Source organism: Dryobates pubescens, chromosome 35 (genome assembly GCF_014839835.1).
Source record: "Dryobates pubescens isolate bDryPub1 chromosome 35, bDryPub1.pri, whole genome shotgun sequence".
Classification (NCBI taxonomy): Eukaryota; Metazoa; Chordata; class Aves; order Piciformes; family Picidae; genus Dryobates; species Dryobates pubescens.
This window is the reverse complement of record NC_071646.1, coordinates 3746316-3768582: the sequence shown is the minus strand read 5'-3', so window position 1 is coordinate 3768582 and position 22267 is coordinate 3746316. Positions and strand designations below refer to the sequence as shown.

At 52.6% G+C, this 22267-nt stretch overlaps 2 protein-coding genes across 2 annotated transcripts; one reads left to right on the top strand and one right to left on the bottom strand.

The window, feature by feature from the left end:
* Positions 1-7825: 7825 nt before the first annotated feature.
* ATP5PB (ATP synthase peripheral stalk-membrane subunit b) lies at positions 7826-11842 on the bottom strand. The gene is made up of 7 exons (XM_054176418.1): positions 11719-11842; positions 11572-11614; positions 11017-11162; positions 10340-10503; positions 9406-9531; positions 9062-9241; positions 7826-8010 (listed from the first exon to the last, which is right to left on the bottom strand). The coding sequence occupies exons 1-7, from the start codon at positions 11744-11746 to the stop codon at positions 7939-7941; spliced, it is 759 nt and encodes a 252-aa protein (XP_054032393.1). The 5' UTR covers positions 11747-11842; the 3' UTR covers positions 7826-7938.
* Positions 11843-11903: 61 nt separating this feature from the next.
* Positions 11904-16588, top strand: WDR77 (WD repeat domain 77). The gene is made up of 10 exons (XM_054176527.1): positions 11904-12109; positions 12245-12430; positions 12538-12679; positions 12751-12800; positions 13421-13491; positions 13840-13894; positions 14158-14229; positions 14327-14435; positions 15273-15341; positions 15514-16588. Exons 1-10 carry the CDS (start codon positions 11953-11955, stop codon positions 15671-15673), a joined length of 1071 nt encoding a protein of 356 aa, XP_054032502.1. The 5' UTR covers positions 11904-11952; the 3' UTR covers positions 15674-16588.
* Positions 16589-22267: the final 5679 nt, after the last annotated feature.

Genomic DNA, 22267 nt, shown 5'->3' with positions numbered 1-22267 from the left:
GGCTCAGTACAGTGCAGAGTGAGGAAACATCTACACAAGAACCCAGCTTCAGAGCTGCTCTTGGGGGGAAAGCTGTGGTGAGTCATCTCCTCTTGCACTTCTGACCCAGAAGCTAAGGCAGAAGGGAAGTTGTTGGTGTGGTGAAGTCACATTTGTGCAAGTCAGGGCAATCTTCAGACCTCCTTAGTTGCTGTCAGACAGCAGAGTATCAGTGTTATGGGGGAAAGGATGGGAATGGAAAGAAGGAAAAGGGAAGGCAAGGAAGGAAGGAGAAGGAAGGGAGGAAGAGAAAGGAAGCTAAAGGAAGAAAGGAAAAGAGAAAACAAAGACAAAGGGAAAAGAAAGGAAAAGGAAGAATGGAAAAGAAAAAAGAAAGGGAAAGGAGAAATGAAAAAAAGGAAAAGAAAAAAGGAAGGAAGGAAAGGGAAAAAGGGGGGGGAGAAAGGATAAAAAGAAAAAAGAGAAAAGGAGGAGAAAGGAGGAGAAAGGAGGGGAAAGGGAAGGGAAAAGGAAGGGAAAAGGAAGGGGAAAGGAAGGGGAAAGGAAGGGGAAAGGAAGGGGAAAGGAAGGGGAAAGGAAGGGGAAAGGAAGGGGAAAGGAAGGGGAAAGGAAGGGGAAAGGAAGGGGAAAGGAAGGGGAAAGGAAGGGGAAAGGAAGGGAAGAACAGAAAAGGGCGAAAGGAAAGGGAGGGCAGGACGGGCCGGGAGAGGTGGAGGCACTGCTCAGCTGTGTTTCGGGACACCACAGCAGCGCAGGTAAGCCGAGCGGGCTCTGGGTGCCCATCCATGGCTTCGTGCTGCCATCCGGTGGCATCTCCCTTCCCACTCCGCTGACGTCTCCCATGCCAGACTCCCTGCCTGCAGCAGCGGCGCTCGGGAGCCTGGAGCAGCCTGGTCCTGCCCCTGCCATTCCTCTGAGCCCTTCTAAACAGTCCCTCCCCAGCCTCTCTGTAGGACCCCTTCAGATGTTGAAATGCAGCTCTAAAGCCTCCCTGCAGCCTTCTCTTCTCCAGGATGAGCAACCCAAATTCTCTCTACCTGACACTCTCTGGTGACCAGACCCAAGGAGGGCTCTGAGCAGGCTGAAGCAGCAGGAAACTTGGCTCTGATTCAGCTTTGCAAGGAGAAGCATTGAACAACACGTGGAGATCACAGTACTTGGACCACCAACCTCCCATCTGTGGGCACAGGAACATGCAGAGAAGCTTCTCTGTGGCTCAGACTGAGTCCCTGGTGGTAACTGAGTCCTCAACCCCCAGGGTATGACAAAGGGAAGATTTTTTCCCCCCTTTTGTTTGGTGACAGCAACACACAAAGGAACCCTTCCAGGAATTTGGACATGTCCTGCAGATGACCCAGTGAGGGGAGCAGGCATCTGCATTCAAATATTTCATTCTCATAACATCAATAAGCAGGAAATTGCTAACCAGAGCAGTTGGCAATTAAAACCAAACCAACCCAATGCTACAATGCCAGGAAAAGGGCAAGATGAGGGTGCAGACATCAACAGATGCAGAGGAATGGTTTTCAGTTCTCTTTGGTAGTGTGAAGCAAGAGCAACCAGCCAGCTGGAAAGCACAAGTGCCTTGGAAGGACTCATCCAGATTTCTACAGCTGAGGAAGAACTGGTATGAAAAGCAGTTTGTCCACCTCTGGTGGCAGCAGTTTGGAACAGGAGATGTGAGGTTCCCTTGGGGAAAGGAGCTGGTGTGACACACAGCAGCGCTGGCAGCACTCAGGGCACTCCAGACCTTGACAAAAACTTCTGGTAGCTCTTTTTGGTGTTCAGGAAGTGCAAACATCTGCATTTCGCTGGCAGCTTCATCATCACACAGCCACTGGTGTCTGCCTCTGGTGGAAGGCCAAGGAGGTGTAGGTGACCTCGCTCTGGGGATGTGAAAGAAACCACAAACATTAGAGAGGGGCTGGAGCAGCTCTGCTGTGAGGAGAGGCTGAGGGAGCTGGGGGTGTTCAGCCTGGGGAAAAGAAGGCTCTGGGGGGACCTTAGAGCTGCCCTCCAGCAGCTGAAGGGATCCTAAAGGATGGCTGCAGAGGGACTTTTCATAAGGGTGTGTAGGGACAGGACAAGGGGGAATGGTTTGAAGCTGAGGCAGAGCAGGGTTAGACTGGAGCTGAGGAAGAAGTTCTTCAGTAGGAGGCTGGAGAGACTCTGGAATAGGCTGCCCAGGGAGGCTGTGGATGCCTCCTCCCTGGGGGTGTTCAGGGCCAGGTTGGATGAGGCAGCTGAGTGTAGTTGAGAGGTGTCCCTGCCCAGGGTGGGGAGGTTGGAGTGGATGATCTCTGAGGTCCCTTCCAACCTGAGCCACTCTGAGATTCCATGAGTGAGCAAGCATCACAGCTCAGAGTGAATCTCCTGCTTTTCACCTCTCCTCAACACTACACCCCAGAAATAGTCACAGCCTGTCCTGCCATGGGGGAAATCAGTAAACACTGTGCTGGATCAGACTGGATGTTAGTCTTAGCTCAGGGTCCTGGGTCAGCTCTGCATTAAGGGCTTCCAAACAACCAATTTGATGAAGCAAAAGTGCAGAAATTCTTGCCCCTTAAAAAGATGTTCCCCTTAGCTGCTCAATTAGTGGGATAGCTAAGGCCCAGAATCCTTGAGATGTGGGCAGTGTGCTGAGACAGAAGGAGCATCTTGCCTCCTACTCTCAGGTACCTTCTGAGATACCTCCTGAGACCACTACAAACACAAGCTGAAGCCTTGGAGGCACTGCAGGAATCACTTTGTCTTAGTCAAATAAACCATCAGCTAATAACTTGAGTCTTGCAAGAGCAAACCTCTTTGCTCCTCTCCAAAGCAAGCTTTACCCTTCTCAACAAGCTCTCTGGAAAGTATGAGAAGTAAAAACTGTGACCTTTACCTGGGTGTTCTTAGCAGATTCCTCAGTCACTGTCTGGGAGGGATTTTGCTCTTGTAAGTCCTGCTGGGACCTCTTACACTCTAGGAAGGAAGGAGAAGAGACACCAGGCTCAGCAGCCTGCACCTTGCTGGGAGACAGCAGTGCAAGAGGGGCTCAAGGGCAGGGTGATGGAGAAGCACCAGAGAGTGTGTGGCTTACACATGGCTTCTAAAGCCTCTCACTGACCACCACTGCAAAGTGAGCAGCTGCAGCCTAAGCAGGAGGGGGCCCCAAGTCCATGCCCACCCCTCAGAAGTGGCTAAGATGAGAGCAAGAGGGTGAGTGTGGGGAGAACTCTGTGTGGTCAGTGATGGAAAGATAAAAACCCAAACCAACCAGGACCTGTCAGATGCAGAACATGGAGACTTGCACCATCCACGCCAAGATGTGCAGCAGCAGGTGCTAAGCTCTCCTGCCCCAGCTCTGAGAGGTCCTGCTGCTGTGTCACTTACTTTTTCTGAGGAGGTAGATGATGGCAAAAACCAGAAGAGTCAACAGGATGCCAGAGAGGAAGACTAGGGATATGTAGAGTATTTCATGGCTGTCAAAGCACAGAGATGTTGTCAGAAGGCTCAGTTTTAGCAGAGGTGTTGAAGAACCAGCAGCGCTCTAACTTTATGAAAGAGCCCCAAGCCCCAGGGGGTGAAGGGTCAGGATCTGCAATAAGCATCACTGTGAACTCACAGGATCACAGAATGGGAGGGGTTGGAAGGGACCTCCACAGATCACCCAGTCCAGCCCTCCTGCCAGAGCAGCATCACCCAGGGCAGGTCACATAGGAACACATCCAGGTGGGGGTTGGAAGTCTCCAGAGAAGGAGGCTCCGCAGCCTCTCTGGACAGCCTGCTCCAGGGCTCCTGCACCCTCACACTAAAGAAGTTTCTCCTCATGCTGAGGTGGAACTTCCTGGGCTCCAGCTTGTACCTGTTGTTCCTTGTCCTGTCACTGGGCACCACAGAAAAGAGCCTGGCATCTCCACCTTGCCACCCACCCCTCAGGTAGTTATAGACAGATCCCCTCTCAGCCTTCTCTCCTCCAGACTAAACAGCCCCAGGGCTCTCAGTCTCTCTGCAGAGCAGAGAAGTTCAGGACCCTTCATCACCCTCATAGCCCTCTGTTGGACTCTCTCCAGCAGATCCCTGCCTCTCTTGAACTGGGGAGCCCCAGACTGGACACAGCATTCCAGGTGTGGTCTCACCATCCAGGGCACACACTGGGAAATCCTAAAGCACCTTTTGAACCCCCAGCACATAAAAATGTTTTACACAGAGCTCCTCCCTTCCAGGAGGGGTCTGCACCCTGAGCAACTCTGTGTTTGAAGCCAGGAAATAAAGGTGGAATATTTACTTATCAATCCAGCACTTGGCTTCTGAAGCTCTTAGGTCAACCACAGAGGTGTGTGCAGTGGCAGGTACAGTGGCTGGTACAGTGGCAGGTGCAGGGGTAGTGGTGGGAATGGGACTTGGTGGGGCTGGAAGTGAGCAGAAACAACAACAACAAGCACCAAAACATCCATCAGAACCTGGGTTTCAAACCTGCTGACTTTCTCCACAAGCAAGAGACGGCACAGAGGCTGCAAGAGCACACACCAGATGTGTCCCATGGGTCACAGCTGTGCAGCTCTTCCCCAGCCCCACACTTCTTGTGCTGAGCCACCCCCTCAGCAGTCCTTTCTCAGGCTTTAAGTCAAGAAGCTAAGAGAAGTCTCTTCAAGAAGCAAATACCTGCAGTTGCTCTTGTGAAAGCACCTCCCATTCTCTCCAAACAGCAACAAGCAGCAAAAGAAGCTGGAGAGGAAGGGAATTAACAACAAAAAGAGAGCTGTATTTATCTACACTGGATTTATACAGAGCCATTCATGTGCACCCCAGAGCAAAACAAACCTGCTGCCCTCTTCTGACCCACAGCCTCTATTTCGGTTGGAAATCAATTTCTCAGGCATCTGACACAAGCTGGCACAAAGCCTCAGCAGGAAGCTGCCTTCTACGACTACAAAAGCACCCAGAGCCTCACACAGCCTGGCCTTGAGCACCTCCAGGAAGGAAGCAGCCACGACCTCCCTGTGCCACCTGTGCCACCTGTGCCAGTGTCTCACCACCCTCACTGTGGAGAATTTCTTACTCATTTCCAGTCTCAATCTCCCCTCGCCCAGCTCAAAGCCATTGCCCCTCCTCCTGTCACTCCCAGCCCTTGTCAGAAGTCCCTCCCCAGCTCTCCTGCAGCCCCTTCAGGTACTGGAAGGCTGCTCTAAGGTCTCCCTGGAGGCTTCTCTTCTCCAGGCTGAATAACCACAACTCTCTCTCCTGTCCCCATAGGGGAGGTGCTCCAGCCCTCTGATCATCTTTGTGGCCTCCTCTGGACCCTCTCCATCAGGTCCATGTCCTTCTTGTGCTGGGGGCTCCGGAGCTGGACACTGCTCCAAGTGAGGTCCCACCAGAGCAGAGCAGAGCAGAGTGGTAGAATCACTTCCCTCACCCCATTTCACACCCAGCACCTTGCAAACCACACCATGAACACCAAAGTGTTGCTGACAACAGCATAAGAATTCAACAACCTGTCCTCTACTGCCACCATCTTTTCCTGCTCCATGTCTCCTCTCCAGAGCAATCAGTCCCAGCCTCCCTGCAGCACCTCTAAAATGCAGCCCCCAGGGACACAGCTCCACCTTACCTCTGCTGCCCTGCTGCTGGAGAGAGCTGCTGGGAGCTTGGCAGCAGCTTGCTTTCTGAGCCTTGTCACACCAGCTGAAGGCCAGCTCAGACAGATGTGGGTCACAAATGTGGAAGTTAGACAGCTTCAGAGTTTACTAATTACAACAAAACAGGAAGCTGTGCCACACCTGCAGTTCTCAGGAAGTGCTTATCTGGAGCCCACTTCAGCTTCTTAGCTCCCTTTTGAGGTTTTTACCCCTGAAGAACACCTTTTTGTTTGGCTGCATTTGGACTAAGAAAGGTAAACTGCTGCTTTACTAACTCCACTGGAAAGCAGCATTTCCCTCCTGTAGCAGCAAAGGATGCCTTCTAAAGGAGGCATCCAAGCAGAGCCTGCTCTGCTTACTGAGTTTATTCACTGAGTGAATCACTTCCCAGCACAGAAAGGTTACAGACAGGTGAGTGTAAGCTGAGCTGGAACATTTGGGATCTAATAAAATCCTTCAAGGAAAAAGTTTCCTATAAAAAGGGAAAGGTTTCTGCTGTGTGTTACCCTGATACACCTAAAAGTGCCAGGGGCTGCACTTTGGCCACAGCAACCCCAGGCAGAGCTACAGGCTGGGGTCAGAGTGGCTGAGAGCTGCCAAACAGAAAGGGAGCTGGGGGTGCTGATTGACAGCTGCCTAAACATGAGCCAGCAGTGTGCCCAGGTGGCCAAGAAGGCCAATGGCATCCTGGCCTGCATCAGGAACAGTGTGGCCAGCAGGAGCAGGGAGGTCATTGTGCCCTGTGCTCAGCACTGGTTAGGCCACACCTGGAGTGCGGTGTCCAGTTCTGGGCTCCTCAGTTTAAGAAGGACATTGAGAGACTTGAAGGTGTCCAGAGAAGGGCAATGAGGCTGGGGAGAGGCCTTGAGCACAGCCCTGTAAGGAGAGGCTGAGGGAGCTGGGGTTGCTTAGCCTGGAGAAAAGAAGGCTCAGGGGAGACCTTGCTCTCTCCAACTCCCTAAAGGGAGGCTGTAGCCAGGAAGGGGTTGGTCTCTTCTCTCAAGCAACCAGCACCAGAACAAGAGGACACAGTCTCAAGCTGTGCCAGGGGAGGCTTAGGCTGGAGGTGAGGAGAAAGTTCCTGAGAGAGTCATTCATCATTGGGATGTGCTGCCCAGGGAGGTGGTAGAGTCACTGTCCCTGGAGGTGTTCAAGAGGGGATTGGTGCCATGGTTTAGTCATAAGGTCTGTGGTGCCAGGTTGGACTTGATGATCTTTGAGGTCTCTTCCAACCTTGGTGATTCTGTGAAAACTCTTTCCTCCTTACACACACAAAAAGGCCCAGATCCTCTAGACTGAGCTTAGACATTTCAGTTTTCAACTTCAGATTGGTGAACCCCACGTTTTCTGGTGGCTCTTGCTGTTTCCTGCACCTACATCCTCTTTTCCAGAGCAGGAAGATACTTTCATCACCATCTGAAGCCGTTATGAAAGGGGGTTTTTGGTCAATTTAAGACAAGAGCCTCCAGAGAGTCACAGATTCAGAGATTCATAGGAGGAGTTGGGCTGGAAGGGAACTTAAGATACTCAGATCCACACACACACCACCCCCACCTCCCACCAGCCCAGGTTGCTTCATCCAAGCTGGCCTTGAACACCCCCAGGGAGGAGGCATCCACAACCTCCCTGGACAACCTGTTTCAATGTCTCCCCACCCCATCAAGAATTTCTTCCTGATCTCCAGTCAGGCTTCAATCCATTCCCTCTCATCCTATCACTACAAGCCCTTGGAAAAAGTCCCTTCCTGGCCTCCTTTTAGGCCCTTCAGGTACTCCACTCCTTTCCCCCAAGCTCTGACCACAAGTTCTCACAAAGGGTTACAGCAGCAGCCCCCTCCCCATGGATTCCACCCCAAGATGTTACCCTCACAGCACAAATGACCCTCTGGCTCCTCTCCCAGACACTCAAGTAGCTCCCCATGCTGCAGGAGACAGTACTGGTGTTCATTTAGCTTTCACAACAGGTTTATAATTAGTCACTACCTATAGGTCATTGCCACACACAATTCTACACCACAGCCTCATCACTGCTGCCATCAGGAAGCTTCTCTGCAAGGTTTTGTGTTTCTGGGAGTGTCCATGGCCAAAGAAGGAACAGAACCTCAGGTGCTGTGATTTCCACTAACCCCCCACTATAAACTGACTGCAGTGTCTTCCTGTGACTGATTCAGCTGCTTCAGGCACACACAGCAAATGATGTTGTTGCTGCTAGTGAGGAGAGCAGAGGGGTTGGTGAGTTTGTTTCTTTAATGATACTTCAGAACCATACAGCTTCCAACTGAGAGACAAGAGACAGGGGCCAGCGGCATCAGACGTGGTCACACCGCTGCCTGCGCGCTCTTCGACAAGGCCTTCAGGTCCAGAATGCACTTGGCCACACTCTCCTTCTGCTGCAGGAGACAGGGAAAGGACAGGTCAGAGGAAAGATGTCATGGAGGACCTCACCTGGAGTACTGTGTCCAGCTCTGGAGCACTCAACACGGGAAGGACATGGACCTGATGGAGCAGGACCACCAAAGTGATTGGGGGCTGAAGCACCTCTGCTATGAGGACAGGCTGAGGGAGCTGGGAGTGTGCAGCCTGGAGAAGGCTCCAGGGAGACCTTAGAGCAGCCTTCCAGTACCTGAAGGGGTTACAAGAAGGCTGTGGAGGGACTGTTTACAAAGGCCTGCAGTGATAGGATAAAGGCAAATGGTTTGAAATTAGAGGAGACTTAGACTGGATGTTAGGAACAAGTTCTGCACCAGGAGGCCGCTGGAACACTGCAACAGGTTGCTCAGGGAGGTAGGTGAGGCCCCATCCCTGGAGATATTCAAGGTCAGGCTCAACAAGTCTCTGAGCAACTTGATCTAGTGGAGGATGTCCCTGCTGACTGCAGGGGATTTGGACTAGATGACCTTCAGAGGTCCCTTCCAGCCCAAACCATTCTATGATTCCATGATTTAAACAAGCAAAATCTGCATTTGAAAACATTTCAGAGTCTCCTTTTTAGACCCAGCAATTATGCTACAGAATAAAAGGGATGGAACTACAGCTCTTAAATCCAATGACCAGCATTAAAGCATCTGCACACAGTGCTTCTGGGAAGGTTTTCTTCCTCTCAGCTGCATCCCTTGAAAGAAAGGGCATCTAAAGCCCACCTGCTGTTATTAACCTGCCATAGCCTCACCCAGACTTTTACAACTGACTTCCCTGACCCCTTAGCTACACATCTGTAATGGGTTGGGGATCTTACCATAAGCTTAGCTCTACACTGCACCACCACATGAAATTCCAGCTGAAATCAGCAGCAACAAGAGCACCTGGTACTTAGTAACTGGGCTGGTTAGCTCTTAGTTGCAGCCACGTTTGGGAGTCTCCTAGAGGTGCTCTATCACCTTCTGTCTTAAACCACCATCACCCCACGGGAGCTATTCGCAGCAGATCCAACCCAGCAAGTACCTGCTGAGGTGTGATGCTCTGAACAACACTCTTCTCCACCCACTGGATCATGTGCTCCTGTTCTTTCTGACGCCTCAGGGTCTGCACAGCCACCTGGTAGTCCAGCCTCTTCTTCACCTCGTTGTAGACGGTCATTAACCGCTCCCGGTAATTGGTCTCCAGCAGCATCGCCACGTTGTTCTGGGCACAGCAGGGGAAGCCAAAGGGTTAATGCTTGGCAACACCACAACCAGCAGCAAAAGGCATTTTAGAGCAGGACCACTGGTGAGTCAAAGGGTTGTCACTCAGTGGTCATTTAAGCAGGAGCCAGAATTTAGGAGGGGCTCACAGAGCTGGAGCCGTACCCGCTTGGCGTCGAAGAGGTAACTGCGGCCTTCCACCCGCCACTGCTCCTTCTTCTCCTGCTCAATGGCAGTCTCCAGACCTTTGATGGCCTCATTCTTCACAGCCAAAGCATTAGCAACTTTCTCCTGAGTGAGGAAATGAACACCAACAAAGCTTTAGAACAGCAGCACAATGAAGGGAAACAAGGGATCTGCAATTCACCGCTGGCATCCTGCGCCACCACTTGTCTGCACAAACTGGATCGTGCCAGGGCTGAGGTGAAAGGATGGCAGGAGAGGAGGACTGAAGCTCACAATCAATCACAGAATGGCTTAGGTTAGAAGAGACCTCAGAGGTCATCCTCTCCACCATGGGCAGCGACACCTCTCAACTAGACTCAGCTGCTTGAGGCCTCATCCAACCTGGCCTTGAACACTCCCAGGGAGGAGGCATCCACAGCCTCCCTGGGCAGCCTATTCCAGAGTCTCAGCATCCTCCTACTGAAGAACTCCTTCCTAAGCTCCAGTCTAACCCTGCTCTGCCTCAGCCTCAAACCATTCCCCCTCTTCCTGTCCCTCATGAAAACTTCCTCTGCAGCCTTCCTGCAGGATCCCTTCAGCTATTGGAAGGCAGCTCTAAGGTCCCCCTGGAATCTTCTCCTCTCCAGGCTGCACACCCCCAGCTCCCTCAACCTGTTCTCATAGCAGAGGTGCTTCAGCCCTTGGATCATCTTTGCTGCCCTCCCCTGGACTCGCTCCACCAGCTCTGTGTCCCTTTCATGCTGGGAGCTTGTGCTGGTATGAGGTATTTTATGTTGGAAGACTCATGTCTTCAAGCCTTCTTTAAGCCACCTTCTGACCCTATTATCTTTATGACAACCCAGACACAGCTGTCTTTTAAACAGCTGATAAAAGAGTTAACAACTCCTGCAAAGCTAACAGTTTCTTTTATTACCTCATTAAGTTTGTCAGCAAAAGCTGCTACATCACCCCCAAATTTTTTCACACCATAGATGATGACTGTCAAGATGCAGGCAGCTGCCACTGTCTCATGGTTAATCACATAGATTTCCTTAGACAGCAGGTAGAGCAGGAGGCCTGTTCCCAGCATGTAAGGCCCTAAGGGAAAAACCAAAGCAGAGTTAATTTTACACAGCAGAAAGAGACTCACCAAAGCACAAGACAAAAACTAGAGGTAGGAAGATGAGGATCAAGATCAGGAAGAAGTTGCCTGCTTCCAGTAGAAACCCAGCAGCACCAAGGGGAAGGAGCCACGAGGCTGCTCACCAAAAGTGGATGCAACTTGCACCTTGCAAGGGGCCTGCTGCCTCTGCTCGTTCAGAAAGAGACAGAAATCTCTGTTTAAAGGCTGTGAGGGTCAGCAGGCAAATAAATCTCCCTGCAAAATTAAGCTTGTGGCAGTTTTTCAGCCTTTCTTTAAAGCACAGGTGCTTCAAGAGACAGAAAGTGCTGCCCTGGCTCGCTCTTCACAGCCTCCTTCTGCACATGCAAACTATCCTTCTTTTTAGCATTTTACCTCCCCAGCAGCCAGAAGTGGTGGACAGAGCTAAATCTGCACCACAAACCATCCTTTTTGCTTAAAAATGAAATAAAATAAAGGCACACATTAACCTGTAACTCCTGTTTTAGGGTAGAGAAACTGGAAGAACTCCTCTGGGATCAAACCATGACGAACTTCTCCTCCTTTCTCAGGCAGGGGAGGCAGAGGAGCTGAGCACTGCTGGCTGGTATGCAGTGGTCTCGTCGTGTGCAATACCCTAGGAAGAAGGAGAGAGCTTGCACTGAGGTGATCAGCTACAAACCGCCACCAAACCACCCCGAGGCGAGGCTCAAACACGTCATTAATTAAGCAGGGCAACGTTCACTAGACACGCCTCCCTGGAGGAGATGGGTGGGACTACATAACCTCCAAGGACTCCTCCCGGCCCTAGCGATTTTATACACCATAATTAGCACAGAATACGCTAGGAAAATGAAGGCGAATGCCCAGGATAACGTTACTGAAACACGAGGCCTGGCAGGATGCCGGGGCGCTCCCCGGCCTCCTCATGCAGCCCGTCAGGCCTCCTCATGCAGCCCGTCAGGCCTCCTCATGCGCCTCCCAGCACACCACAAGCGGAGGCCACAGCCCTGAGCGCTGCCGGGCGAGCCCCCCGCGGTACTCACCCCACGGCGACGGGAGGCGGCAGGCTCCGCAGCGCGGCCGGGGCTGCGGGAGGAAAGGGGCAGAGAGCCGTCAGGGCACAGCTCGGCCAGGGCAAACCCTCCCTTCCCCCCCACCCCAGCGCCCCCGCGCCGCCCCCCGGGGCTCACCGGCGCGGAGGACGAGGCGGGAGAGCATGGCGGGAGAGGGCAGGCAGCGACACGACCCCCGCGTCCCGGTGACCGCCGGCCGCCTCCGCACCAAGATGGCGGCAGGGACGCTCTCGCGAGAGCGCCGGCGGGGGGGCGGGGCGGCCGCTCTCGCGAGAGGCGGCGGCGCGCGCGGCGCGGGAGCACGTGGGGGGCGCCGCCGGCCCCGCTCCCGCCGCCGCCGCCGCCGCCGCCATGGAGGAGCCGCCGCCCGAGCAGCCCCCGGCCGAGCAGCCCCCGCCGGACCCGGCGGACGGGGAGTCCTCGGCCGAGGCCGGCCCCGAGTGGAACATCCCGCCCAACGCGCCCGCCTGCATGGAGCGGCAGCTGGAGCGCGCACACTACCGCGCAGGTAGCGGGGCCGCGGGCGGGCCGCCGGCCCGGGGGGAGCGCAGGGGAGCGGGGTTGGGGCTTATCGGGGCTGCCCGGCCCCTCGGGGAGCGGCGGCGGGTGCTCAGCGGGCCTTTTCCCTTCATCTCTCCCGCAGACGGGGCCTTGCTGCTGGGCGCCTCGGCGCTGAGCGGCCGCTGCTGGACCGGCTCCCTCTGGGTCTTCGCCGACCCCCGCCGCGCTCCCAGCGAGGGCTTCTGCACCGCCGGCGTCCAGACCGAGGCGGGCGTCGCCGACCTGTGCTGGGTGGCTGACAGGGGCATCCTGGTCGCCTCTGACACCGGTAAGCAGCAGGGATCCCCTTCGGGTCCTCCCTCTACTGAGGTGGGTGCCCCGCAGTTGAGGTGGGTGCCCCGCAGTTGAGGTGGGTGCCCCCCTGCTTGCCCCTAGGCGCCGTGGAGCTGTGGGAGCTGGACGAGAAGGAGACGCTGATCGTGAACAAGTTCTGTAAATACGAGCACGATGACATCACGATGGCCGTGGCCGTCCTGGCCGGCAGCACCCAGGCTATCAGCGGTGGCAGGGACTTCTGGTGAGTACCCCCAGCCTAGCTGCCGTGCCCAGGCTCGCTGCTGGGTGCTGACTGCTTGCTTCCCTCTGCAGTGTGAAGGTCTGGGACCTGCCACAGGAAACGGTGGTGCATTCCTACAGAGGTGAGTGCCACAGCAGCCCTGTCACGGGGGGAGGGCTGCAGCACTGCTTGTCCCCCTGCTGTCAAACCACACTGGGGGCTGTGATCTGTGAAGTTCCTGGCACAGCCTTGTTGCTTTGTCTGTTGTTTGTTTCTCCCCACAAAATGAATGCTCTAAGGCTTGCTTTGCCCTGTCTTCTCTAAGCATTTGTCAGTTCCTCTCCTCGGCTGAAATAATCTTTTTGCACCTGCATGTGATCATTGATCTCCTGAGCCATGCATGTTCTGAGCAGCAGCTCATTTGAGAGACTGCTTGCTGAAGATGGGGAGCTGTGATCTCCAGCCACACCAGAGGCCATGCTTTGTTTGATCCCCTCCCCACCAGCCCCTTTGTAACTGACCTCTTGTCTGGAGCGACTTCCCCAGGCTCATGCATGTCACAGGGACGTGGCTGCAGTGTCTCTGGGTGGATTTGGCAGCTCATCGGTTTGCTAGGAAGCAGTTGGCTCTTCCTGAGAAGAAGTTGCCCTGTGTGCACAAAGTATTCTTTGTTTCTGTGCTGTGCCTTCAGAGGGCCTTGGGAATAAGTGGGAAAGTTGGATACAGTCCTTGAGGCTCTCTGTCCTTCTGTGCTTTTGGTAGCTCATGCTGGTGCAGTGACATGTGTGGCTTCCTGTCCTGGTAAGGAGACCATGTTCCTGTCCTGTGCTGAGGTAAAGCTTGTTCTCTTGTCTAAACCTACCTGACAAAAGTGATTTAGCTTCAGTAATTTCCTGTTAAATGCCTTTAGTGAGGCATCACCTCCTGTGTTCCCAGCTGCATGCCTGTGTCATTTTGGTGTCCCAGCTTACCAAGCTGATCTCTGTGGGGTTGTACTAAGCTGTGGGAGCTCCTGGGTCTCTCCTGGGGCTGGCTGAAGGAGCAGCATCGTTTTAACACAGAGCAGAAGGTGGTTGGGTTTGGGATGTGGGTCAGGAGCAGCTTGCAGTGAACCTGGGATTAGGCCTCCCCCCTGCCACAAAGAGATTGTTAAAACCTTCTTGTTCACTTTGGGTTTCTAGGACAGCAGAATTTTACTCTGGGACACCAGATGCCCCAAACCAGCTACTCGAATTGGTAGGTCTCTGTGTGCAGCTGCTGTGCTGTGTGTGTGTGGCTTGGTGGAAGGAGGAATTCCTTTAATGGCTGACTTGATGATGGGCTAGCTTCAGATCTAGTGAGGAGACCCTTTGGGCAGAAAAGGCTGACAAAAGCTAGGCCTAACCCCATCACAGAAAGGCAGTGAGCTTTTAAGTGCTTGCCTTGGTGCAGCAGCAGTGCTGAAGGAGGTGGTGCAGGAATCTCTCTGTGCTGACTCTTCTTTTTCACCCTCCCCCCAGTTTGCAGTGCCTGTAACTACCTCCCTACCTCAGTCATGTGGCATCCACAGAAAAGTGACATCTTTGCTTTGGGTAAGAAGTGCTCCTGTTTGGCCTTTACCAGGCAGATCAAGGTTTTTCTTTGCAGGTGGCAGCTTGGCTGATTCCTTCCTTCTCCTTCCCTCTGCAGGGGACGAGAGCGGAACGGTTGCGCTGGTAGACACCAAGAATCCTGATGCTGCCCTCAGCTCCTCTGTGCACATCAGAAGTGTCACAGGGTTTGCATTTTCTGCACATAGGTAGGGGCTGGTGCTGGCATGCAACCTCTTGACTGAAACCCTTACACCTTCTCAGAGTGAAAAAACCCCAAGCTGTGAGAGTCCTGGGTTTGATCATTGGACAGGGAGGTATCAGAATTATTGACCCAGTCCCTGTGGGACTTGTCTAATTCCAGGCACCTCTGCCTGGTGAGGGCTTCCTGGCCTCCTGACACTCATGTTGTCACTTAGTGTGCTGGCAACCTGCTAAATGGTGGTGGAAACCTTTCTGTAAGAGCTCTTGTCTGCTCATTGTCTGTACCTGGGTCAGGCTCACTGGGAAATGTGCTTCTCACAAGAAGCTTTCAGCTCTTGGAGTGAGTCCAGAGGAGAGCCACAGGGATGCTCCAAGGGTTGGAGCAGCTCTGCTATGAGGACAGGCTGAGGGAGCTGGGGTTGTGCAGCCTGGAGAAGACAATGAGGGTACCTTAAAGCTGCCTTCCAGTACCTGAAGGGATCCTACAGGAAGCCTGCAGAGGAACTTTTCCTGAGGGTGTCTAGAGACAGGACAAGGGGAAATGGTTTGAAGCTGAGGGAGAGCAGGGTTAGACAGGATCTCAGGAGAAAGTTCTTCAGTAGGAGGATGCTAAGACTCTTGAACAGGTTGCCCTGGGAGGTTGTGGATGCCTCCTCCCTGGGGGTGTTCAAGGCCAGGCTGGATGAGGCCTTGAGCAGCTGAGTCTAGCTGAGAGGTGTCCCTGCCCAGGGTGGGGAGGTTGGAGTAGATGATCTCTGAGGTCCCTTCCAGCCTAAGCTGTTCTGTGACTCTCTGCTTCTGTGCCTTTGAGTGTTCTGACTGTGACCTCCTCTTTCCCCCAGCTCACCCTTGCTGGCTTCCATCAGTGAAGACTGTTCCGTAGCTGTTCTCGACTCCAACCTCACAGAGGTGTAAGTACCAGACAGGGTGTTTGCAGTGCTGTGCTTATGGTTGCCCTCTCATGAAGCTGATTATGTAACCATGTGCTGGGTGGAAGATGAAAATGCTGCTTTAGCAGGGGAGCAGCAGCAGGAAGGAGGTGCAGAAGCCCTCAGTGGCTAACAGAGTGTCCTTGTTTTGCAGGTTCAGGAGCCGTTCTCACCAAGACTTTGTCAAAGGCTTGTCCTGGTCCCCTTCAGATGATGCCTTGCTCACCACAGTTGGATGGGATCATCAGGTTTTACATCACACTATTCCCATACCAACAGGTGAAGCTTCTGGAGTCAACTGTGCAAAAGAATAGTTTTTATAAACTTGTGGTCCAGATTCCTTCCTGGCATAACTTTGATTCTGCTGAAGTCAGAGGTGTGTGAAGTGGAGCAGGTATGGTCTGCTGGCTGCCTGGAAGCTTGTGACTGAGGAGGTTCCTGTAGTAATTTTGAGTTAGGCCCAAGTTAGTTGCAAACCAAGCTTTGCCCTCAAGAGTTGGTGGCACCTGTGATAAGACTTCAGTATTCTCCCCAGAAAAAAATTGACTTCAGGCACAGAGGAGACTTGGAGAGACAGGGAATTGGGTATCAGTGTCAGAAAGACTCAGTTGCTCCCTCAGTTCTCCATCCATTAATAGAAACGTGGTGGGGGGGAGGTTAAAAACACCACCTCTTGTTAGTTGGATGTGAGAGCCTCACCCTGGCTGTGCAAATCAATTCTTCCAAGAGAGCAGGAGGATGTGTTGGCATTTCAGGACTGGAAGGGTTCCACTGATGTCCTCGGTGCAGCAGGTGGTTGAGAGGGTTGGTCTTCAACATCTGGTGTGTATCCTGTGGGGAGCACTGGCTACTCACTGGTAGAATAGCAGTGCTTGGGTGTGGAGCTCTGTGTGCTGGCTGATCAGGATCCCAGCTGTAGCCCTGTGATCAAAACACCTCCCTGACAGTGCACGACCTGCCGAAACCTGGGAGCTGTGGTGCCCAGCATGGACTTGGCAGCTGAGGCCAGCTCAAAGAGGCTGTTGCTGTGGCCTGCTGAAAGCCAGGAGGAGGCAGCAGCTGTGCTGTTGGACAGCGTGTTTCATCTCCTCTGTGCTGAAGACAAACAGAGATAAAACCTGTGAACAAAAGCTTATGTAAGGGAAAAACTGGACTAAGGACTTCAGTTTTCATGTGCTTGCTCCCATAAACAGACTCTGCTTAGTGATAAATGAGATTCCTTAAGCATTTGTGACTGACTGTGCCAGTGACTGAGGGGACCAAGCCTTCCCCCGAAGCAGGCTCCACATAATCCTTAGAGGTGGTTTTTTGGTAGCATCCCACATCCTTTTCAAACTGAACTCTTTCTCTGAAACACACTTGATTGAAAAAAGGGGGAAAAAAGGCTTGCATGCATTGCCACTGCTCTAGATACAGCTTGGTCTGCCCTAACTTTGCCTAGTCACCATAAAGCAGGTCCTGAGTAGCCACACAAAAATGCCCTGGCCATGATTGCTCCTCCTGTCTTTAGCACCATGGCAACACTAAACTACCCCACTTCCCCTGGGCTTACCCCTGCAGAAACATGGGGCTCAGTTGAGCCAAGTTATGTAGAGCCCACAAGTAATTTTAAGCCAGACTGAGCTTTCCCAGCTTTGTGCTTTTCCTCCTGCTCTTACGAAGCCTGGTGTGCTGCTTTTGGAGAGCCTGGGAGAGAGCTGCTGCTCTGGAGCAGGCTCTGACAAGGAAAGGGTCAAAAACTGTCAAAAAACCCCCCACCAAACTGACAAGATTCCTCACAAGTACCCTTTGAAGAGCCAAAAATGCTGCCTGTTGTGGCCCTCTGATGGTGTGCTGAGAGCTGAAGCAGGTCTTGTGCTGTCTGTGGCGAAGAGTTGTCTTGGGAGAGCATGAGGCAGCTCCTTAAATCAAACCATTTTTAACTTGTAACTGGGTGTGAGCTTCACCAGGCCACCTCTGTGGTGTTTGAGGAGCCAGCTGAGATCCTGCCCACAGCCCAAGTGAAGCTGTGGTTTCAGTCTCTGAAATGAGGTTTCAGTCTCTGTTCTTCAATAAACATGCACTGTCTGTATGCTCAGGTGCCAGGGTGCTGTGATTCCTCAGCCAGGCAGGCTGCAAGTGCTGTGGGGGGAAGCTTTGCCTTCCAAACCTTTGGAGCAGGGTTTCCCAGTGTGCAGAGCTGTACAAAACCCAAACACTTCAAATGTCAGGCATTGCTAACCACTGCTAAGTTCTCCACATTGACACTTGTGAGCAAAACACAACAGCCCACGGGGAAACCATGAGAGAAGGTGAAACCTGGATCGACAGCAGGTCAGTGGTGATGGATTGACCCTGGGTTTACAGCTGATGGAGGGCTTCTAGCCCTCAGCACAGGAAGGATGTGGGCCTGATGGAGTGGGTCCAGAGGAAGGCCACCAAAATGATCAGGGGGCTGGAACACCTGCTACAAGGACAGGCTGAGGGAACTGGGGGTGTTCAGCCTGGAGAAGAGAAGGCTCCAGGTGAGACCTAACAGCAGCCTTCTAGTACCTGATGGGGGCTATAAAAAGGCTGCAGAAAGCCTGTTTCCAAAGGCCTGCAGTGATAGGATGAAGGGCAATGGTTTGAAATAAGAGATTTAGATTGGATGTTGGGAACAAGTTCTGCACCATGAGGGTGCTGGAACAGGTTGCCCAGGGAGATTATTGAGGCATCATCTCTGGATGGATCTCAATAAGGCTGTGAACAGCCTGATCTAGCGGAGGCTGCCCCTGCTGCTGCCTGCAGAGGGGTTGGACTGGGTGACCTTTGGAGGTCCCTTCTTTGATTCTGTAATTCTCTTGTGGCAGCACCAAAAAAAACCTCACCCATCCCTCAACATCTGTTGAAAAAGCAGCGAGTGAATGTCCTGCCTCAGGAGGGCAGCAGCTGCCAGCTGCAGGAGCAGCAAGGCGCCGGCCCCGCAGCCTTGCACGTCGCTTTCAAGCGCCTCCTTTTTCATTAACTGCTTGCACTTGGTCTCTTTACCATCCTGAGAGAAGCACAGAGAGCTGCAGTTTGTGTAGGCTGAACCCTGGCTAGCACCTGGCCAGCCACACCAACCCTGCACAGCGACACCGATGTCATTAAATGGTGACACTTCCCACTGCTACTTAATGCCCCAGCACGCAGGCAGCGTGGCAGAAGTGCTGCCAGCCCCACATCGAGGGCTGTTGGCTTGGTAAGCTGTCTGCAGAGGGATTTGGGTGGGTTCCCTGGGCTTTGTGGCACTCTCACACCCTCTCTGCTCTGTGCTCTTCGCCTTTGGGGACACTTCTATAAATACCTTGTGGCTGGAGTGAAAGCTTCAAGACACACACACCCCCTTCCACACATTTCCCCTCACCAAAAGCCTGGTTCTGAGGCTGGATGAAAGAGATGAGAATGCAAACAGGCATAATTTGGAGGAGTGGAGAGAAGAAGCCACTGTGCAGGCCAGGCTGCCTTTTATGTTGCATTGCTCACTCTGCATTCCCAGTTTTCAGTGCAGGCTTCTAGTCTGGACTTGCAAAGCAGCACATGGGAGTTTCGTTCCCCATGAAAGGCTCAAACCCAACAGCTATTTATAGAAGCAGCACAGGTTGGACTGCACCAGCTCCTCTACCAGCCTGCCCAGCCAGCTGGAGGCAAGGGGTGTTCCAGGTGTGACAGGGCAGTTAGGGCCAGCAGCCCCTTCCCTCCTTCTGCCAGCTTCCAAAAATCACTTCAATTGCCACAGCATGGATAGCAACAAGTGGTGGGCAGGAAATAGCCCAAACCCTGAAGCAAGCTGAGGCTGTTGCTGAGGCCAGTTTGAGCCATGTTTTCCTGTCTTTATAATCCTACCTTCTTAGGTCATAGAATGGCTTAGGTTGGATCTCAGAGATCAACTCCCCTGCCATGGGCAGGGACACCTCTCAACTAGACTCAGCTGCCTCATCCAGCCTGGCCTTGAACACCCCCAGGGAGGAGGCAGCCACAACCTCCCTGGGCAACCTGTTCAAGAGTCTCAGCATCCTCCTACTGAAGAACTTTCTCCTGAGATCCTGTCTAACCCTGCTCTCTCTCAGCTTCAAATCATTCCCCCTTGTCCTGTCTCTAGACACCCTCAGGAAAAGTTCCTCTGCAGGCTTCCTGTAGGATCCCTTCAGGTACTGGAAGGCAGCTCTAAGGTACCCTCAGTCTTCTATAGGCTGCACAACCCCAGCTCCCTCAGCCTGTCCTCATAGCAGAGCTGCTCCAGCCCTTAGATCATCTTTGTGGCCTCCTCTGGGCTCACTCCAACAGCTCTGTGTCCTTATGCTGGGGACACAAGAACTGGAGGCAGCATTCAAGTTGGGGTCTCAGCAGAGCAAAGGGGCAGGATCCCCTCTCTTTCCCTGCTGGCCACAGGGAGAGCCCAGGATGTCCATCTTGGAGCAGACAGCCCACTTCAGCAAGACTGCAATAAATCAGACCCCTCAGAAGACAGTGAGTTCAGTCATATTTAATGCAAGAAGGTTGGTGTTCAGTGGCACTCATAAATAACAGACTTTGTTCAACACTTTACAAGTAAAGCTCTGGCTTAGTACATCCTACATTAGCAGGCACTTTGAGGAAGAGGCAGCTGCAGGGAATAATTTGAGGTTGTATCAAGACTTGAATGACCAAACTGCATCATAGAGGGTGAAAAGAATTCCATTGTCAGGCTTTGAGCTTGCTTCCAGTGCTGAGACTGGGCTGCAAGGCAGGTTGGTTTGCTCCATTCTGCCCCTTAGTTTGTGTCTTTCCTGTTCCCAATTCAGAGCTGTGGAGGAGCAGAAACAGGAATTGGAGCAGAGTTTATCTAGGGGCTTCCCTGGCCAAGGCACAGGGAGCTCTTGCCCGTCCCTGCAGCCACACTCCTGGCTCTTCATTATGGATTTAGCTTTCTCCACAAGTGCTCTGCCTGCCAGCAGCTCTGACAGTGGTTTCTTTGTCACACAGTTCCCAGTGGCCCCAGTATAGCTGTCTAGTTGTTACTGAAATCCTAGGGTTTTGCTTAATGCATTCAAAAGAAGCAGAGAGAGAGAGTCCAAAGTGTTTGAAAGAATAAAGTAGCTCCACTGCCTGAGCTGTCTATGCCAACCAGTTCTACAACTGTAGGCAGAGTCTTGCCTGATTTAGTTAGAGCTGAGCCTGCTCTGCACTCCCAGAGTGGGCAGTGGCTGTTTCATAAACCTGACTTACATGATCATGCTTCTGATACTTAAAATAAACAAATAGATGTCTGCTAGGAACAAGAGGTATCCACACTGTAACACCACACTACAGCTACACAGGAGTACCATGTCTGGGTGAAACAGAAGATAGGAGATTCAAAGCAGGTGTCAGCCTTGGGAGTTTCCTGGTTTGCTCCAAAATAAACCAAGCAAACCTTGTTTGGATACACCCAAATTTGGGAGAAGTCTTGAGAGAGGGGGAGGGAAGGAAATCACACCAACCCACCCCCATTTCAGGGCAAAAAAAAAATCAGCCTTGAAAGGCTGGAGTCTCCCAAGGAGCCTTTACATTTGGAATTGCTTTTGAGAGGTAATTTGCAGTTACTCCCTGGAAATAAATCAAGAACCCAACCCAACAATTAGGTTGGAATCGTATCAGAGAGGCTTCTGTTTCAAGTTAAATTGGTGAGACTTCATCCAAGACAAAAACATGACCCTAAAATCCCTCAAAGAGGATCACAGCTTTACCTCCAGAGAGAAGGAAGAATCCTCAATATGCTCCTTGCACAGAGCAACTTCTGTTCACCATGGCACTGGCACACTGAAAGTGGGCCCAGACAGTTACTCCGTAGTCACTTTGCTCCACAAATGCTTTAGAAGCCAACACCCAGAGGATTTCATTTGTGTTGCTGCAGTATTGGCTGGGGTGAGCCCATCTGGAAGTCTTCCAACTCACTGCCAACTTGGCATAACAATGCCCTTGGACTCAGCTCTTAAGCCAGGGTGATAGCATTTGTGTTGTCATCTTATTCCCAGCAAAGTCACGTTCAAAGGCACTTCGAAGCTGCTGCTGAAGCAGCTGTTCAGTGAGGTGAGGGTTAGAAATGACACAGAGCATCAACAAGAAGACATCAACATCCAGGCAGCTCCCTTGAAAATACCATTGTGGAGGGGGGTGGAAATCATCATCACCAAGCTTTTGAGTTGGGTTGGGGAGAGCAAAATCTGCTCCCCTGCAGAGAGAGAGAACTGGAGTGGAACCAACAGTCCTGTAAAGGACTGAGGACAGAAAGTGCTTTGCCATCAAAGTAGACTCATGTCTCAAAGTGCTTTTAGTTTGTCAGTCAGCAGAAAACATTCTCTACAGGTTTGGTTTTTTACACTTATCTTACAGCAATTTGCAGCAAGGTAACCTAGGAGGAAGAGAGCAGGAGGCTGGCTCTTCAAACCTTTGGCCAGCCAGTGTGAGACTGTGCTGCTTGGCTCCAGAGTATTAAATGCACCCCCTGTAAGGCTACTCCTATCTCCCACCACACAGCCAGCAGCAGCCCCTTCAGGGGCACTGCAGGAAGCAGGGACAGGCTTGTTCAGCACCCAGACAGTTAGGGGAGCAGCGGGAGCCAGCTCCCTTGGCTGTCACCACAGACATTCCACACACCAGGAGGATCAAATGCTCTGCAGCCACACTGAAAATCAACTCCCTAGTCCCCCGGATTAGGCAAAGCAGAGCCAAGCCTCAGTGTAACAGTTCATAAGGACTCCATGACTTAGCTTCCAGAGGTGGGGTTTAGATGGGTATGAAGTGGCACAGGACCCCTTGAGGAAAGCACCACAGGCACAGCACCCTGGTGAGCTGCTGACACCCACCAGCTGCTAAACTACAAAGACTGCTCTGTCTCTTAAGGCTCCAAAGAGCTTCACAGCCATCCATCCAGGCCTCAGCTTTCT

Coding starts and splice junctions, on each gene's coding strand:
- ATP5PB (XM_054176418.1), bottom strand. CDS start 11,746: ATGCTCTCCCGCCTCGTCCTCCGCGCCG. Junction 9,532..10,339: donor TTGCTGACAAACTTAATGAG/GTAATAAAAGAA, acceptor TTCCTCACTCAG/GAGAAAGTTGCTAATGCTTT. Junction 9,242..9,405: donor ACCTCTTCGACGCCAAGCGG/GTACGGCTCCAG, acceptor TGCTGTGCCCAG/AACAACGTGGCGATGCTGCT.
- WDR77 (XM_054176527.1), top strand. CDS start 11,953: ATGGAGGAGCCGCCGCCCGAGCAGCCCCCGGCCGAGCAGCCCCCGCCG. Junction 12,680..12,750: donor AGCGGTGGCAGGGACTTCTG/GTGAGTACCCCC, acceptor TTCCCTCTGCAG/TGTGAAGGTCTGGGACCTGC. Junction 13,492..13,839: donor TGTTCCTGTCCTGTGCTGAG/GTAAAGCTTGTT, acceptor TTGGGTTTCTAG/GACAGCAGAATTTTACTCTG.